The sequence below is a fragment of the Chionomys nivalis genome, chromosome 8 (genome assembly GCF_950005125.1).
Source record: "Chionomys nivalis chromosome 8, mChiNiv1.1, whole genome shotgun sequence".
Taxonomy (NCBI): Eukaryota; Metazoa; Chordata; class Mammalia; order Rodentia; family Cricetidae; genus Chionomys; species Chionomys nivalis.
Window position 1 is genome coordinate 92,744,199 of NC_080093.1, and position 19,614 is coordinate 92,763,812.

The 19,614-nt window shown below is 43.4% G+C and overlaps 2 protein-coding genes across 2 annotated transcripts in view; both read left to right on the forward strand.

The window, feature by feature from the left end:
* The first annotated feature begins 5,525 nt into the window (after positions 1-5,525).
* LOC130879730 (tripartite motif-containing protein 30A-like) overlaps positions 5,526-19,614 on the forward strand; it is a 136,647-nt gene continuing 122,558 nt past the window's right edge. The window contains exon 1 of the mRNA XM_057778515.1: positions 5,526-5,550. The gene's annotated coding sequence lies outside the window, so the exon portion shown is untranslated. The remainder of the gene's footprint in view (positions 5,551-19,614) is intronic.
* Positions 10,299-12,373, forward strand: LOC130879734 (tripartite motif-containing protein 30A-like). The gene is made up of 3 exons (XM_057778519.1): positions 10,299-10,718; positions 11,393-11,488; positions 12,110-12,373. Exons 1-3 carry the CDS (start codon positions 10,299-10,301, stop codon positions 12,371-12,373), a joined length of 780 nt encoding a protein of 259 aa, XP_057634502.1.

Consider the following 19,614-nt stretch of genomic DNA (forward strand, 5'->3'; position numbering starts at 1 on the left):
GCAGGGCAACAGGAATGCTGGGAAGAGCGAAGCACAGTCTGCAGTCGTGACCCAGCCTCAGAGGAAGCAAAAAGTGACTACCTCACCAAAAAAGGTCCCAAGCCACCTGGCTAACTCAGATAAGAATTATGGGCTAGTTTAAGTTATAAGAATTAGTTAATAAGAAACCTAAGCTTATGGGCCAATCAGTTTATAACTTATGTAGACCTCTGTGTGATTCTTTGGGTCTTAATGGCTGCAGGATCGAGTTGGCCAAAAAAAAACTTGTCAAGACACTAAGACTGTGTTCAGAGTACCTGGTTTCTAATCCTGCCACTCCACATAGTAGTGTAACCCTGAATAGCAACCTCAAAAGCCTATGTTTTATGGGATTTTTGTTTTTGTTTGTTTTTCGTTATTATTTGTTGTTTTTAAGATTTTTCTATAAAGAATATACACATACTATAAGTCAGTGTGAGAAAATAAATCTGGAAGTGTTAGAAAGCTCTAATGGTAAAAGCATCATCCTCCAAGCCCTGTGACCTGAGTTCCATCACTTAACCCACATGGTAGAAGGAGGCAGCCAACTTTGACCTACAGATTATCCTCTGTGTTGACACATATGCAGTACATGCAGACCTAGACACAGTCACAAATCTAAAATGAGTTATGTAAATGTTTTAAAAGGAAGTTCAATGCATACAAAGCATCCAGTGAACACTCCATAGATGGTTGTTCTGATAATTACTGAGTTTATGTTCTGATTCCATGCTGAAGTCGGGAGAAGGGACACATGAAGATTTCTCATTCCTGATGTCAAATTTACTTTAATATGCTGTAGATATCCATGATTATAATTTGGTTTTCACATTTATTTTCGACAGGATAATTGTAGTGGTGCCACACTCGTTTCTTATCAAATATGTAAATCCTATGATTTCCATTTTACAATGAATGATGGAGATGCCAGTGATGCCGTAAACTTCCCTTGTGCTGTTGTGAAATGTGAACAATAGAATGCTTCTAGGATCTTACGGCATGTCATGGTATCCAACATGGCTTCTGTTTGTCTCCTTCTCTCTGTGACTGTAATAAAGAATTGTTGAGGCTGAGTACCAGAGCCAGGCATAATGGTTTTGATGCAGTACCAACACTCAGGAAGCAGAGACAGGAGGTTGCTGTGCATCTGAGCCAGGCTCAGTTACAGAGTCAGACCTTGCTGCATTTTGTCTCAGTATTAAAGAAGAATGTGCCAGGTTCTGAATGAGGTAGTTGGTTCAATGGGACATGTTGGAGAATTGGTGGGCAAATGGAATATTTGGAGTCATATTAGAGGGGCGGGGGGGAGAAAAAGGAGAGAGAGACAGAGACAGTGAAGACCCACCATGGTGACTGCTTCCAGGAGAATTCAGGGTCCACTACCAGAGAAGACTGAATAGAGAGATCTCTGGAGAGCATCAGCGTCCCCGTGGCTGAAGAACAAGGCTCAGACTTTGTAGGATGGTGGGGTAGGTTCACAGCAGGCGCTTGCAGCCAGGCTCTCTAATTTCCAGGCAGGAGGCAAGACAGACAGGTGACACAACATAGGATGCCCTGCCATGAGAACTCACTTATGTTAGTGTGGCACCAGCAATGCAGCTCCTGGGGACTCATTTCCTGTGCAACTCCATCGGGTCTCTATCTGTGACGGCAGAGCGGCAGTTATAGGGCAGCATGTAAATTGGAGGTTCTAGCACTAAATGCTTGCATAGTATGCATCACTTCACTCAAAACATCACCATGCTTTGTTTGAAGAATTACAATACCTGTATTATAAAATATCAGAGCAGGGCTGGCACATGCCTTTAATCCCAGCACTAGGGAGGTAGAGATAGGTGGATCTCGGTGAGTTCAAGTCCAGCCTGGCCTAAAAATGCTAGTTCCTGTACAGGCTCCACAGCTACAAAGAAACTCTGTCTTGAAAAACCAAAACATACAAAAAATAACAGATGATTTTATTTAAATTTTAAATTATAAATTCATTCAAGAAAAATGTGTAACACCAGATTCTGTGTTACCTTCTTGGTACAGTTAGTGCGCCACTGTACCATATGCAAGTCTGGCAAGGCCCTGAGGTTGAAAGAACACACAAAGAGACCTGGGTCATTTCAAAGGAGATCAGCAAAATGCTCCTTATTCAACCTTGGGGAAATCCTTACATACCTCCCTGATGCACAAGGATTTCAACCCAGGCAGGTGGGAAATTACCACACCAAAGATGGAGTCAACAATGCCCTACAGCTAATCACCAGGCAGGGCAGAGGGAGCACAGGAACAAGCAGAATGATGACTAGAAACTGTCCTCAAGATGAACCCCAGGAACAAGGGAAGACCCAGGCCCTACAAAAATGTTCTATCTTCATAGCACTCCAATGTTCTTTTTGGTTAATATTTCTTCCATAATTGTGTTTCATGGGAAAGTCTTTCCTGTGTTGAAATAAACGTCAGCGTGTATTGACACAGTTAAACTCTCACACATTGATGCACTGCTCAGCAGTGTGGTCAATGCTGTGCTCTCCTGGCCACCTTCATTCTTGTCACTGAGGTTCAAGGCTGGTGGCAGACCCGACCACAAAGTCAAATCTTTGCACAGAGACTGGAGTGGAATTGTGTCTAAGAAAGTTCATGAAGAGCTAGATAGCTGTCTGAGGATTTTATGTTTTTTATTACCAAGAAGGCCTTAGGAAGAAACAGAGAGGAGGCATTGATTCAGATCTGTACAAGACAAAGATGGTGGCTCATCCCTCTAACACCTGCACTTGCTAGATTGAGGGAGGAGTACTACCAGCAGCTGGAGACCACCCTGAATACAAGCAAGCTCCAAACCAGTCTGGGATGTGAAATAAAACGTTGCCTCCAAAACAAAAGCAGACAAAAAGTTGTAAAGAATTTTATATAATCATTAACAATTCAGAAGAATCAGATTATAATGTTGATTGACAGTCATTGTGTCCACAGCAAGAATACCAGTTCTGTTTCTTGACCACATCAAGATGTGGAGTTTGGGCTAGGGGTTTAGCTCAGGGATGGGACACTGGTCTAGCATTCACAAGGTCGTGGGTTCAATCTCTGAAGTGCAAAGACCAAATTAAAACAACAGCAAAAGCCCATGGGCTCAGCACTAGAGTAGGTAAAAAGAGTTAAATCTCAGCTAGAGGTCAGGCTGGATTGCACTGTAAGAGCCCATCTCTAAAAATAAAAATAGAAAGAGGAGGAGGCAACAGGTATGTTAAACATAACTCAGACTATGCTGTCATATCAGCTGTCACTCTGTATGTCATAATTTACTAGATCTGAGAACATAAGAAACACAGGAGATAGGTATGCAAAAGTGGGGGTGAGACTGAAAATGGGGACAGCTCGTTTCCCTGAATCAGCATTTCTGTTTTGAGATAATTCTCATATATCTCAGGCTGTCTTGGCATCAACTCCCCTATTATTGAGAATGGTCTCTAAGCTCCTGATCTTCCTGCTGCCAGCTCCAAAGCAGTGGAATCCTGTAACATGAAGGGGCCTGCTGGCTGGGGTATCTGTCCCGCCTAGTACCCCACAGAGAGTAATCCCCAAAGAAAGTCACACAGAGTCTACATTAGGTTATAAACTGATTGGCCCATTAGCTCAGGCTAATTATTAGCTCTTGTAGCTTATATTAACCCATTGTTCTTTTCTATGCTAGGCACATGGCTCAGTACCTTTCTCAGCCAGGTAGATTACATCTTGCTTCTCAGAGGTCTGGACAGGAATCAGAGTGATGGGCTTCCTCCTTCCCAGAGTGCTCCTGTTCTCATTGCCCTGTCTCTACTACATGTCTGGTAGACCCGCCTATACTTCCTGCCTCCCAATCAGCATTTATTTAAAACATGATTGACAGAATACAGACAATACTCCTGCACTAGAATCTTGTGGTGGTTTGAATAAGAATGGCCTCCATAGGCTCATATCTTTGAATACTCAATTTCCAGTTATTGGGTCTGTTTGGGATAAATTGGAAGGTGTGCCAGTATTGGAGTATATGTGACATGGGTGTGGGTTCTGAGATTTCAGTACCTTCTGGGCTTCCCAGTGTTTCTCTGTCTCTGGCTCAGGTTTGTGTCTCAAGTGTGACCTTGATAGAGGAGGGTCATCTTTCTATCTGTTGCTTTCATTGGTTAATTAATAAAGAAACTGCTTGGCCTTTATCAGGACAGAAAATTAGGTAGCGGAGTAAACAGAACAGAATGCTGGGAGAAAGAAGCTGAGTCAGGCAGTCGCCATGATTCTCCCACTCCAGACAGATGCAGGTTAAGATCTTTCCTGGTAAGCCAGCTCGTGGTGCTACACAGAATATTAGAAATGGGTTAGATCAAAATGTAAGAGCTAGCAAATAAGGGGTTAAAACAAATAGGCCAAGCAGTGTTTAAAAGAATACAGTTTCCGTGTAATTATTTCAGGTAAAACTAGCCAGGTGGCGGAACGCAGCTCCGCTGCTCCTCACAACATGACCTCATACCAACTGCGCCAGCACCATGCCTTCCTGCCTGCTGTCATGCTCCCCACTGTGGTGGCCATGACTTCTAACCCTTTGAAACTGCAAGCCCCAAATCATGCACTGTCCTTATAAGGTGCCTTAGTTATGGCGTTTACCACAGAAACAGAAGAGTGACTAAGACAGACACATGCACGTGTCAGCATACCTGGGTGTGCACAGTGCTCAGGATCCACCCCAGGACTCCTCCCTGCTAGGCACACACTGTGCCAAATCAACCACTTCCCGAACTCGACACATGTTCAGCTTCTAATTCAGGGAATGCTTAGGCAATAGCAACTGTCTCTAATAGAAACCCTAACTCAAATGTGGACCTGCAGAGACATTCTGGGGAGGGATTCCTCAAAGGGATGTAATGAATACATCAGATCAGGACTGGGAAGAGACCCTGCTCTGGGCAGCAACAGAACACCTAATCTGCAGGACACCCCTGGGCACCTGGAGAGCCCCTGCAGCTTGCTAGTTTCACTGCTGTGAGTGTGGGAATTGTCTCTGCAGGGCTCTGCATGGGGCTCCTCCCATCCTGTCCCTGCTGGGTGGGAATCTTGATTGTGAGCAGCTGCCCTGAACTGCAGCTTCCTCCTCCAGGGCAAAGACTTTCTTTCCATAGGGCCAGCTTTCCAGAGGATCAAGACATTTTTAGATGATTGTAACATGAGCCTGAACAAGTAACCTGACAAATTCCTGTAGCACTGTGTCCTAAGTTTGGGGAAGGCAGAGCAGAATTAGAGGAAATGACTTCCTCTGATGGTAGAACCCCAGATACCAATGTGCTAGCATCCCATTGGCTGGTAGTTATTTAGTTTCTATTCCTCAGTTTCAGCCCTAAAAATCTTAACTTTCATTTCTCTTCTTGCTCGGCAGACATCAGACTTAGGGATGGAGTCCTCAGGACACTGTGGCCTCCATTCGCTCCTCTTCACAAATTTAGGATCTCTTGGTTGGTGTCTGAAGGCCTGAGAGCAAATCTAGAGGGCAGAATTTCGAAGAAAATACTCTTTGTTCTGGTGAGTTTAATTTGAAACTGATAAGGGCCAGGGAAGAACTACTGGCTCCTCACTGATTGCTGGGGTGGGGGACAGAGGGAGGTGTGGCCTTGACAAAGAAAATTTTCAAATTGCACAGTTTGAGTAAAGGCAGAGTGGTGTCTGAATGTGGAGTTGAAGGTCTCGCTGTGTAATAGTGTATTTACCAGTGGTTCTATGTTATCGCTCCCTTTGCATCTGTCTCTGTAATTAGAAGTCCCAATCTTTCTGGAGCCTCTCATACATTTTCTTGTACTGTTGAAAGCCTCAAGTCTGTAGAGAACTGCTAATGTTACTTAAAGATCATTACCCTTGCCTGTCTTTCCCTTGGTCCATGTCTGCATGCCTAAATGAAATTCAGACTAGTAATTCCTGCTACAAAAAAAGATGATGCAGAAAAATCAAAACTGCAAGACATCCCTTGGGATCCAAAAGATTCTGTCTTTAAAAAAGAAGAAGAAGAAGAAGAAAGGAAGGAAGAGAAAAAGAAGAAAGAAAGAAAGAAAGAAAGAAAGAAAGAAAGAAAGAAAGAAAGAAAGACCCAAATGGTGTTCTTGATTATCATAGTGCAGTTCGTGGGTTGGTGCTGTGCCAGCATGGGCTGGAACCACAAGTCTCGGCTGTGGGTGTCCAGGTTGAATGAATACACAGAGCACGAAGTTGAAGTGGAACAGCTTCTCTTTATTGTCTTGTTGGGTCTGGATTTTATACCATGGCACCAAATGAGAAGGGGGCTGCGAAGGGACTGTAGCCTGACCCCAGCAGGGATCAAGGACCGGTCACCATGCACTCAAAATTCCTTCCTTCCCCGCTCCAGGAGCAGAGGGAATTTATTATGTTTTCCTTGCAGATAAGCACCTCAAATGGGGGCAGGGATATCAACTCGGGGCTGCAGTTCCCACAGGTTGGCAGGGTCTTTCCAGTTTCTGCTAGGCGCAGGATTCGATTCCAAGTAAAGAGACAGAGGGGGTAATAGGGGAAGAAAGAGACTGTGTGTGAGAACACTGGAATCCCACACTTACTGAAGTCACAGCCTTTCTTTTCATTTGGGACACCGTACCCTTATATAGTCCAGGCTGAGCTCATCTAACAGACCTGTGCCACCCTCCCTAGACACTGGGGTTACAGGTGAACACTGCAACCCCAGGACATTTCTGCCTTTCAGAACAGCACAAGCTCCTGACTGATTTTAATGCTATAAAGACTGAAAGATGTCTGCTGATAGGAAGATCCTGAGAGCCACAAAAGGACAGGGAGCAGGGAATCCCAGCTCCACCCAAGCTAATGTAGACACCAGAGGACGTGGGCCAGGCCTGTGTCCAGGTTGACTTGGAGGAACTGTCATGAGCCCATCCCCTTTTATAGAAAGAGCAGCGGGCTGCATTCCCCCGGGGCTCCCAGCAGCCTGGCTAGCTTATGCCCCTAAATAACAACACACAAATTGTATTCTTTTAAACACTGCTTGGCCCATTAGCTCTAGCCTCTACTGGCTAACTCTCACATATTGACTAACCCATTTCTATGAATGTGCGTCGCACCACGAGATGAGGCTTACCAGGGAGATTCTAACGGGCATTCATCTCGGAGAGGAGAGCTATGGCGTCTGCCTCGCTGCCTTCTTCCTCCCAGCATTCTGTTCTGTCTTCCCCGCCTACCTATGTTGTGACCTATCAGACCAAGCAGTTTTCATTATTAATTAATCAATGAAAGTAACACATAGACAGCCTATTTGAAAAAAGAACCATTTTTTTATATGATTTCAGTACTTTCAAGTTTCATCATAAAAAAAAATGCTTTTACCTGCAACTTGACAGGCCATGACTGGTTGACATCCATGGGAGGCCTGCCTTTGATGAACATAATGGGAGAAGGAGCTGATGGGAGGGTGGAAGGGAAGAGCTTGGGAGTAGGACTAGGAGGAGAGGAGGGAGGGGAAACTGTGGTCAGGATGTAAACACAATAAAAAAATGAATAAATAAAAAAAGTGTTTTACGTGTTACTGTGGGGGCCAGCCATGGTAAGCTAAGTATGGGCAGGTCACCCAAAGGAAGTTCTTTACTTCCAACCATTATCACCTGCCAGAGTAGAACTCTGACCATCCATAAATTTAATAAGAGGCCTGAGTCTCAGTAGTTTACCCTAAAGCAATGCCTGTTTGCAAGAGGAACCTCAAGCTGAGATTACCCAACCACTGCCCAAGAACAGACCACTCAAAACTGTAGATAGGATCACCTGCCAGCACACATTCACAAAGACAACCCTAGACAAATGTCATCCAGAGGTCCTGAATCTCAGAGACCATGTCACCCCCAATTTACTACTATAAAAACTCAATTCTATTGAGCTTGGGGCTCTCCATTTATTCCAATACATCGGACATGCAGAGAGATAGAGTTTGCAGACTTTATTAAAATAAAGGCTCTTTCCTTTTACTTATGGGACTCTTGGTTTCCTTTTTGGCTTTTGTGGGGACTTTGCGGATTTGGGCGTAACATTACAGAGCTCAAATGCACCAGGAAAAGACTACAGACTCAACTTAAATTATAATTATCTGAATTTATTAATTATACCTAGTAGGCCAACAACAGCCCAAAGGACAAATCAAAGGCTTGTTACACAGAAGAGGCTGGAGGAGGGGTGTTTTAAGGTGGGTGGCTAATTATCTCATTTGTGTGGTATGTGTAGCTGAGTGAGAAACTGCTGGTACTCCCTCAGCTGTGAGGAGCTCTCTCACACAGCAGTAAGTGGGTTTCTGAAGCCAAAGGAAGCAGTTACTTCTCTCATAACGCTTTTACAATTTGGGGGAGAGTAGCAAGGAGGGAGAGTAGCCAGGAGCTTCTCTTTTAGGATTATAGAATGGATGGCTACAGAGAATGAAGTTTTCCTTATCTGTCATATACCCCAGCCACAAAACAAACAATCTGTCTGTAGCCATATTGTTTTAACTGAACGAACCTAGTTTTCTTTACTTAGTGTCTTTTTTTAAAAAAGATAAATTTTGCTGGAATTGGGGAGCATTTGGAGGATGATACAGCAACCTACTGCAATGGAAACGTCTTAAAATATATTAACAAATCCTAATGAGGTCCCCTACTAATGGAGAATATGAAGTCTCAACAGGCAATCACTTGTCACCAAACAAGGATTCCAGTGGTGGGACCTCATTGTATTCAGTAGAATTGTTGGCCAAGGAGATCACACAGAAGACCCCAAACAACCGAAACTGTTGAAAAGACTGTAGTAGATTTGATTTGTATTTTAATAACTAAAGCTTGCCTGAAAATCAGAGAGTAAAAAAGCCCCACTGGTCAGCCTTATAGTCAAAGCAACAATGATACACACCTTTAATCCCAGTAGCCACACTAGTTTGCCATAGAAACCAGGCAGTAGATGTGCTTGCCAGTAAACCCAGAATTAAAGAGGATTATAAAACAGAAGGTAATATCCCAGGCTCATCCTGAGATCCCTGGAGGCAGGATCACCATTTAGGACTGAGGTAGAGGTAAGAGCCAGTCACTGGCTGTTTTGCTTTTCTGATCTTCTAATTGAACCTCAATATTTGTATCTGAGTTGTTATTAATCATGCTTTATAAGACAAAAGGGTTGCCCTCTAGAAAATGACAGTGGACTCTCCTTGCCTAGGAGCACACCCACAGAATTCACTGAACATGAAGAAGTTGAGTTGATGCCAACATGGAGCCTTCATCTCTATATCTAGTCTCTCTGGTGAAGGAAGGTCCTCTGCAGGCTACCAAAAGAAATGCAATCACCAACCAAGTCACAAAGCCTTCACCTACAGTCTGTCCTGCTTGTGAGATATGCTAGCACAGCTGTGGCACAGAACTGGTGGCAGTAGCCAACCAAGGTTGGATTCGACTTAAGGCCTGCACCAAAGGAATGAACCCATAGCAGACATTGTGTGGGTGACCAAGAACCAGAGACTACATAGCCCAGAACCCTAGGGTAAATTCCAAACACTACTGGCCAAAAAAAAAAAAAAAAAAAAAAGGAAAACCACAAAACAAGTAAACAATGTTTCATTTTGCTTTGAATTGTATATTTGTAGGTCTCCCTGTGTATATACACATTTGAAAGGATGGTTGGGGTGTTCACAGCTGCTGGATTCCTGAATTTATAGGAAGCTATGTGCTACTTTATGTGAGTGCCAGGAACTGATCTAGGATCTTCTACAGAGTAATAAACACTCTTAAACAAAAGGAAAAATTGTTGCCTATGTGCATCAGGAGATGGACTGTGTATACTCCAAGTCAGCACCAGGCTCTCTGGTAAGAGACTGGTAAGGAGAGGATCAGAGTCTCACACTGACTGGTGCTGATGAAGGAGGAAGTACAGCAGGGGAGACATGAATAGTTTGATGCTTGTAACACTGAAGATGTGATTTTGTCCTGGGAAAGAAAACGAAAGGTAGAAGGTTGAACCCACGAGGCCATTGGAAGGAACCACGATCTTTCTGATCTTCAGTAAAAGGAAATAACAATCCTATTTCTGACCTTTGTGACAACATGCTCCTTGTGCCATGTCACTGAACTTCTCTCCGAATCTCTTTCTTTTGTTCTTTTCCCTTATCATCGAGGGCATTCATGGATCTCCACACAGTTCAGTACTGAGATTCCCTTTCTCACTTGTCCCCCTTCTCATCCTCCCAGTCACACAGGTACCTGAACAGAAGTGTCAGGAGTACAGTAAGCAAACTCAGCATCACAGCAACAATGGCCTCATCAGTCCTGGGGATGGTCAAGGAGGAGGTGACCTGTCCTATCTGTCTGGAGCTTCTGAAAGAACCTGTGAGTGCCGATTGTGACCATATCTTCTGCCGAGCCTGCATCACTCTGAACTATGAGTCCAGCAAAGGCAAAGAAGGGGAGGGCATCTGCCCTGTGTGCCGAGTGAGTTACCTGTTTGGAAATCTGAGGCCTAATCGGCATGTGGCCAACATAGTGGAGAAGCTCAGGGAGTTCAAGTCCAGCCCAGAGGAGGAGCAGAAGGTGAATGTCTGTGTACAACATGGAGAGAAACTCCAGCTCTTCTGTGAGAAGGACATGGTGGCCATCTGCTGGCTTTGTGAGAGATCTCAGGAGCACCGTGGTCACCAAACAGCTCTCATTGAAGAGGTGGCCAATAAGTACAAGGTAGGAAGTGGGAGGGTGTGGGAGACAGACAAGGACACAGTAACAGATGGGAAATCTCCACTTCATATAAATTTTTTTTAATATTCATGTCAGGTTCATTCATACAATCTAAAATTGAGTCTAGTAACTATCAACAGTGGGGATAGAAAATGAATGGCAAATGGCAGTGACGAGAGTGTCTGTGTGGCCTGTGTAGTGTCACATGACTCAATTCCAGAACTCTGACTGCTAATGAATTTGAGGGTATAGAGGTCTACAGAGGAGTTCCAGGACAGCCAGGGCTACATAAAATTCAGGTTCAAAAAAAAAATTGCAGTGCCAGTTGTGGTACTTGTGATGGATATATGTTTGTAGGAAAGACCAGGAGAGCTAACAAAATTTCCCCAGTTTTCTGATGCCAGAATCAAAGTGACAGGTGTATACTTGGTGGGTTGGTTGACTGAAAGAGATTTCCATGTCTGTCTATATAGGGCTGAGTGTGTGTAAATGCGGGAATGAATTGAGCTGGAGACTGAAGATTTACCTACCTTATGTGCATAAATCATGGCACAAGATATTAAAAAGAGAAAAGTCTTAGACCTCCTGTCTTTCCAGAAGGATTTCTTGGCCTTTGGCTAGGAGCAGCTGTCCTACTAAGCACACAGCTTGACTCTGCTACAATTCCTCTCCCGCAGGGGAAGCTCCAAGCTGCCCTGAAGATGCAGATGGCTAACGAGAAAAGATGTGACCAGTGGGAAGATGACCTTCAAAAAGAGAGAACTTTCTGGAAGGCAAGTGGGGACCCTACCTCCTAAGGGAGTTAGCTTGATGCCTGGGAGAAACAAGAACAAGAAGCTCCCTGGCTCTTCATTCCCTGGAGGCTGATGGGGACAAGAGGCCTTGATTAGTCCTCTCTGCCTGTTCCCTTGGAGCTGGGGCTGCACAGAGAGTGCATCACAGCTGAGCCTGGATGTGTGAGGAGCTGACACCATGGTGAGGGCCTGGTGAGAATGGCACTGAGTCCTGGGACTCAATCCTGGTGTTCGTTATGGAACTGTGACTGTTGGGAAGAAGCTTCAGAATACTCACAGTTCTATTCTTGGGGTTAGCTTCTGTCAGGGGTTCAGAGGTAGAATCAGGGGCATTGCAGGCAGGAACAGAGTTTGGACAGCTGTGTGAAAACTGAGTCACACCCAGGAACCCACTTTGGCTCAGGTGGCCTTGGCAAAGGTGACCTAAGGTCTTTGTTTTGGAATGTCATGAACAGATGCTTAAAAGAGACAGATGCCTTCCTATGACTGCCTTCCCTTCCCAAACTCAATTCCTGTGAAAACTCCCCATCAGAACAGTGGATTTCTGTCTTCCAGCCCCATTAGCAATCTAAATTTGTTTCCCTTTTCTTATACCTGAAGAACCAAATGCAGAGTGAGGCAAAAAACATTCAGAAGGAGTTTAAAGGACTGCGGGAATGCCTGGACTCCAAGGAGAAGAATGAGCTGCAGAAGCTGAAGCAAGAGTGGGAAGACATTCAGGACATCCTGGAAGATTCACAAAACGAGCTGGTGAAGCAGACAGATTCAGTGACAGATCTCATCTTGGATCTGGAGCATCAGTTGGAGTGCTCAACCATAGAGATGCTGCAGATAAGACTGTATGCAGAAAGAGCCAATATCTGAGAGTCAGGACACCTGGAAGCCATTTCCCTCCCTCTGTGCTGCTGTTATCTCTCTGGGGAGGACAGTAGGGCTCTCTGTACCCTACCTGGACTCTTTCCTGAACCAGTTTTAGAGGCTAGGGAATCACTGCAAGCATGGACGACAAGAGGAAGTTGCATGTTTTAGTTTATCAAGTACAGTACAGTAGCAGAACCATGTAGAGATGATCTGTTGAATCATGGGTAGTTACTCCCCTGCTCTTATGTGAGCATGCGTGAAGCATATTCGACAGTCATTAGTCACTTTATCTGAATTTGAAATTACTGGAAATGGTTTTGCCCCTTGGATGTTTAGAGTTTCTCCCCACTGCCCTGATTCAGTGGTCTGTTCAGTGGGAGGGGAGTTGCTATCCAAGACCTCAGAGAGTTTTCCTTCCTCTGTCTTTGAGTTCCTGAGATGAAAGGTACTTTCTTTATCCTAACAGGCATAAAGTTTGTATTGTATTTTATCTCTATCACACATTTAAATCATTTAAACCAAAGGCATTTTCTGGTGATGAATATCTCTATAAGAATTTGTTTCTTTTGTCTCAATTGTCTAATCTTGGTAGTTCTAGGAAATTTTTATGCTCCTTTAATTTCTTAGTTTCAATTGTGTTGACTTAATTATTATCGAGGACACTCATTTATAACCTGTATTAGATTGAATTAGACATGTTTTCGCTAAACGAAGCTAGTTCACATAGGTAGTAACTACAGCCACCATACTCTACAAGCCTGAAATTGTATCTCTTTTTTTTTAATTTATTTATTTATTAAAGATTTCTGCCTCCTTCTCACTACCACCTCCCATCAATCAAGTCCCCAATCAAGTCCCCCTCCCTCTTCAGCCCTAAGAGCAATCAGGGTTCCCTGCCCTGTGGGAAGTCCAAGGACCACCCACCTCCATCCAGGTCTAGTAAGGTGAGCATCCAACTGCCTAGGCTCCCACAAAGCCAGTACATGCAGTAGGATGAAATTGTATCTTTTGATCATAGAATGTGCCTACCATTCTCTGCCTCCAGCCCATGAAGACCCAAATCCTAATCCTTACTCTTGTGAGGTCAGTTTTTGGACATGATACTTACTTAAATAGGATCACTTAGTGTTTTGTGTTTGGGTTTTTTTTTTCCCAGATGGTTTAGTATAACATGAATGCTCCAAGTGCAGCCAGCCAAGTTACCACAAATGGCAATACTTGCTTTGAATGTCTAATATTTTAACCTCCATGTTTATCATATAATATTGTTTCCATTCCTCTGGTTGTAGTTCTCCAGTGGACTCTATTTTATCTGCTATGATAATGACTCAGTGAACGTGAGCATATAGATGTCTCAGTGAGGACAAGTTTAAACATCAGTTTTCACCTATAGCGAGAATTCTAGATCTCTCAGAATTCTTTTTACTATTGATCCAATTTACTGGGTTATGTTATATAAACTACATGCATCTACTGCCTGTGATCCCAGGACTTGAGAGCTTCTCATACACAGAAACAAAAACATGAGAAGAATATAAATTTGGAAATAAGATAAAAGCTTCACAACCTGCAGCCAGGTGTCCTGGCTCACTCCTTTAATCCCAGCAGTTAGAATACAGAAGCAAATGAAGGTAGATGGGTTCTAGGCCATCCTTGTCTACACAGTGAGTTCCAGGCCAGCAGGGTTCCATAGTGAAAAACAAACGTGGTCAAGGTGGACAGAGGAAGAGACTACAGAATGTCCAGCTGTAAATGGAAAATACATAGTCCACTGCTAATCTAAAGGCCCAGGGATCATTGCAGAAGGAGGGCGGAAAACATGCAAGAGCGCGAGGTGGTGGAGGATACAAGAGAAACAGCGTCTTCTGGACACAGCTTAGCCGCAGCACATATGACCTGGGATTGGCTGTGACACCAAACCCAAGACCTGTAGAAGCCTAAACCACACCAAATTCCACTACGGAAAGTGAACTTCTGTAGGAAGTTTAACCACACCCAAGGAGCTCCTAGTAATAGTTATCTGTAAGGAGAAGATCACATATCTCGAAGAATTTAACTTTAGTTAAATCTACTAATATCTTGAAATTTGCACATGTGAGAACACTTGCATAGTGTTAGGTCTCATCTGGGGAAGAAGGACTCACAGAGCTGCCTACTAAATATAGCAAAGTGGACCTGGTGGGTCAGGCATTGATATCTGTCCCATATAAAAGAGCCAAGTTAATATTGGAAAGCAGAAAAGGGATTAATGTGACTACATTTGGAAGATGGACAAAAAGATTTTTTTAAAAAAAAAAAAACCAACTGTCCATTTTCATTTCTACATGAGTAGAACTTGTACAGGTATGGTCCTATCCATCATTCTCCCATCATTATCTGGTACAGACTCAGACATTATGTGGTCTGGCAAGTAACAAAAACAGTGTGAAATGTTTTAGGAGGCCAGCTCTCCACCTGGCTAGTGGTGCTTTCCTTCTCCCAGTGTGAGATTCCGGGAGAAATTCCACTTTTAGAGGGAGTCATTGTTTCAAAGGTTTGTCAAATTGAGAGGCACACATGTCTCTTTAGATTGACTTCTTTTCTTCCCAGGAAAACTGCAGAGAAAGAAGAAAAAGGAAAAGAGAGATATGGTTAGCTGGACCTAAGTATCAAACAATCTAAGCTTCTGGCCCTTGTGGCTTCTTCATTATTAACATATTGAATTGTGTCTAAATGAATGAAATAATCTGGAAAAAAGCTTCTAAGACATGTTAGTTGCCAGGATGGTGATAGATAGCTGACATGGAACTTGGAAAAGAGACTTGTGTTTATACGTTTAGTTGTATGCACAGCAAAACCTATGTAAGTTATCAAACCATCATTGGTTCATATTTGATCTCCAAATTCTTATAGTATGAGACAGAAAATATTGTACCAGTATACATATAAAACAATTAATGAACCTAGCATCGTTTTTATTTCATTCCTTGTGGAACTTTTGGTGACAGATTTGATTCTCTTTGACTTTGTCTCTGCACCCAGTGAGAGTGTGACCAGGATTTGCAAGAACACACAGAACATGTTAGTGACTGTGTTTTCTCCCTTCTCTCTAGGGTGTGAATCATGTCCTAACAAGGTATGTGTGGGCTGACATGGAAGAATAGCCCTGTTGTGTGATGAGAATGATATAGTATCTGACTAGAATAAATCTATCTTGGGCTTGAGGGAATTTAGACAAAGTGTTATTCTGAAGTTCCAGTAAGAAGGAGGAGGATGTAGGGAAAGACAGGCTCTGGCTGTTTTGTAACTACTGGGCACAGATTTGATTCTCCATTAGGGGTCTGGGAAAGAGGAGTTACAGAGTTAGTCTCAGCAGTGGAAAGAGGCAAATGGAGCCACAGGAGATTTCAGACTCCTTGTGGTTCCATCATTCTGTCCGCGCTCTGTGCTTGTGTCTGGCTCTGTCTGCAGCTCACAGGTACTTGATTCACAGATTCATCCTAGATAGGGTATGTCATCCTTGTCTGCAGGGTTCACAGAATTGTATGCTGGGAAAAATTCCTGTGTATCTGTGTGTTTCACGTGAGGATAGGAAAGTGAGTACAACTGCTCCGTGTAACCACACACTTCAGAAGACTGGAAAGCTGTGCCCTTGTGTGTAAAGAGTCACACCCTGGCTGTCAGCAGTAGACTCATGTTCTTGTGTCCAAAGTCCTGATCTCCAAAATACCACCAAGAGACAAAATTAATCGAAAAGAAAAAGGGGAGAGGGTACTGTGGCCAGGCAAAATAAAGGGGGCTTGGAGAATTCCAAACCAGTACTGCACAGATACAGACCCAAGCCCTCCAAAATGACATAGTTACTCACTTGGGGTTGGCTCAAACCATAAAAAGTTGCAGTATTGATTCTCAGCATGAGGACATCTGGTTTTGTTTGTCTGTTTCTGATTGTCCTTGCCCTGTGGGGTCAGGTGTTGCTGGGCTCTGATTGGCTTCTCCCTATGGCTGGGACTGAGGCCAGACTCTAAGGTCAGGCTACAACTAAGGACAGGTAAGGGGCAGATACATCTTACTGACTGACAGGGACTGCTTCATGCTGAGGTCTGGATCTTCAGTGCCAGCATTAGTTTGATATTTCAGTCTTTTTTTTCAAAAACTGTCATATTTTTAAAAGGAACCTGAAGAGTCAGAAGCTGGCCAACAGTGTCCAGATTGACGAAAGTGTTTGAAGTACTGGCTTTCTCCAGTGGTTTCTCCACACTCCATGACTCTATTACCCAGGAGCAGCTTTGTACCCTGTCTTTAGTTTGTCCTGGAAAACACAAATTTACTTATCTTTCTATCTATCTATCTATCTATCTATCTATCTATCTATCTATCTATCTATTTATTTTTTATTTGTATCCCTCTGTCTGTTTTGTTGTTGGTCTGTTTGGTTGTTGTTGCTGTTGTTTTTCTGGCAGGGGTTCTCTGTGTAGCCTTAATGGACATGGAACTCACTCTATAGTCCAAGCTAGCCTTGATGTCAGAGATCTACCTGCCTCTGCATCCTGAGTAAAGGCATTAAAGGCTTCTAACTCCATGCCCAGCACACATAAGTTTTTTTAGTCACCTAAGTTTGATTTGTTTTGAAATTCACTAATTCATCATTTCTTAAAAATCTAGAATGAAGGATACAAGTTCAGGGAGCAAGTATTTTGTTGTGCAAGTGAGGAGCTCTGCTCCAGAGAAGTAAGGCTTTCCCAACATCACATAGCAAGTAAGCAGGAGGGGTCGTGAGTGTATCTCTCATGTCTGCAGAGTTAGTATCTACCCTCTCTCCCCCTTCTCAGAATTCTCAGGAGAGCTCCAGGACCTCTATGGTCAGAATGATAGGGAGTGATAGGGAGTCCATGGTGGTCAGAGGTCACACTGCCTGAGATGTCGATGTCAATCTTTTGTCTATAGGAGTCAGAATTTAAGACTAAAACAGCCCAAAATGGTCCCAAGTAAACAGAGAAAGACCTTCCAAGCTCCGGATCTGAAGGGCATGCTGCAAGTGTTTCAAGGTGAGAGCAGCTACATTCTGTGGTTACCTGGGTGTCGGGACTGCACTGTCTGGATAGAGACTGATGTCTCTGATCATGGGTAGAGAAACTGAGAAGAGCAGAAAGTGTGTCCCAGTAATGTTGTCATATTTAATGGATATCATCATTCATCCCGTCCTATGTCACAGTTTCCAGACCTTCCCCCACTCTGCAGAGCACATTGACTTTACTGTTCTGATTCCCTTGTTTTCATTTAATGCTGCGCATTTTCATCATTTTAGGGCTCCGGGATGCCCAGCGCCACTGGGGTAAGGAGAAATCACACCATCAGCCTCTCTCATCTTGATGTCTTTCAGAGTTTATTTCTCTACTAATACTTACGTTTTATGTTACTGCTCCCAATATGCACAGCAATCTGCCTCTCTTTGACTTTAAAAATGGCTCTACCAAATTCCCTCTCACTTTCTTCTCAGGCCTCTGCTATTTAAATCACAAATAAGGCAGTATCTTGTTTCTCATGGAACTCTTAATTTATATGTCTCATTTTTCTGCAGTTCACGTGACCCTGCGTCAACTCAACAAGAAAAACATAGTCATTAACGTGGACAAAAGACAAATACAACATAGAAGTTGCTATAGAAGAAATTTTCAAATTTCTGAGTCCTATGATTTAGGTGTCCTGGGGTTTCCTTCTATCCACTCAGGGAAACATTACTGGGAAGTAGACGTGTCTAGATGTGATGCCTGGCTCCTGGGAATAAATGATGGAGTATGTGAGAAACCCAAGCTTCCTTCAATGAATCAACAGGGCGTCAAAGCCGAATATAATTCTGATGATAAACAACATGTAAATTATCAGCCCAATTGTGGCTACTGGGTTATAGGGATGACGAACAGGTCTGTATATAATGCCTTTGAAGAGTGTTCTGTCACCCACAATGCCAGTGTCTTGCTCCTCTCTCTGTCTACTCCTCCCACTCGTGTTGGAGTTTTCCTGGACTGTGAAGCTTGTACTCTCTCATTTTATGATGTTTCCAACCATGGAGCTCTCATCTATAGATTCTATGAACCGAACTTTCCTATTGCGGCGTTTCCATATTTTAATCCTATGGGATGTTCAGAGCCATTGACACTCTGTGGGCCACCCTCCTAAGCCCTCCCTATATTTGCACAGTATCCCCTTATCTGATGTATCTCATAAGCCTAAGCTCTGTGGGATGATTTTAACTTTTTTTTCTGTCTTTGCTTGCAGGGAACCATCAAACTGCCTTGGCCTAGCTGCCTTGAGAGGCATGAGTCATAGGTTTTTCATGTTAGAGTCCCTGGCTCTGGGGTACACTGGGCCTTACAGTACCCAAGAGATGAATGCACTCACTCAGGCATGAAACATTCAAGCTATATTGAATTCTCTGTTTATTCCTCCTAATAGTCAAGGAAGCATGGAAATTTGACAGGACAATAGGTATTAGACATCAATCTTTGGTACCCTGTATAACCTGCCATCTTCATTGTTTTCTGACAAGCAAATTGCATTGATCCTAGCAATTGCCACTATGATTTATTTCTGATAAAGGTATAAAAGTCTGATTGTTCTCAATAAAATTGTCACAGCTTTATCTTGCTGTGGTCCCTCAACCTGGGTCTGTTTCCGTACCCTGAGGCCATATCAGGTGACCTTACCCTACCTAGTAAGTGAGCACTGGCACTCCCATTAGGTCTTTCTGTTTTAATAACCTTCTCTTCTTAAAGCAACCAGTATGGATTATTTTCCTTGATCCAACTGCTTGTCTGTTTCCAAGCCAATAATAATTCATCATTTCCCAAATTCCCAAAGACAATGTCTGTTCCTCTCAAGGTGATATAAGACCTCTGCTAACCCGCACTTCCTGTTTTGTGGTGCCACAGATGGCAGCCAGGGCCTTGTGCATGCTGAGGAGGTGCTCTGCCCCTGAGCCACATGTCTCAGCTCTGCCACATCTCCAAACCTCAGTCCTCTGTCACTGACAGAAGATGACAGAAAGTACTGATATGAGATGTACTTCTGTATATGTCTTGCTTTTATTGCTAATGAAGAGAGATGATTTGGCTTATGGAAGGGCAGAACATAGCCAGGATAGACAAGTTATATGTATATATAGATATATATAGAGAGAGAGTAGGTGAAGTCAGAGAGATGCCATGTAGCTGCCAAAGGAAAGAAATGCCCTGAACCTTACCCAGTAAACCACAGCCTCATGG

Excerpts from the sequence above, each read along its gene's own strand:
- LOC130879734 (XM_057778519.1), top strand. The coding sequence starts at position 10,299 with ATGGCCTCATCAGTCCTGGGGATGGTCAAGGAGGAGGTGACCTGTCCT. Across the intron at positions 10,719-11,392 it reads AGGTGGCCAATAAGTACAAG|GGGAAGCTCCAAGCTGCCCT; the intron begins GTAGGAAGTGGG and ends CCTCTCCCGCAG. Across the intron at positions 11,489-12,109 it reads AAGAGAGAACTTTCTGGAAG|AACCAAATGCAGAGTGAGGC; the intron begins GCAAGTGGGGAC and ends TTATACCTGAAG.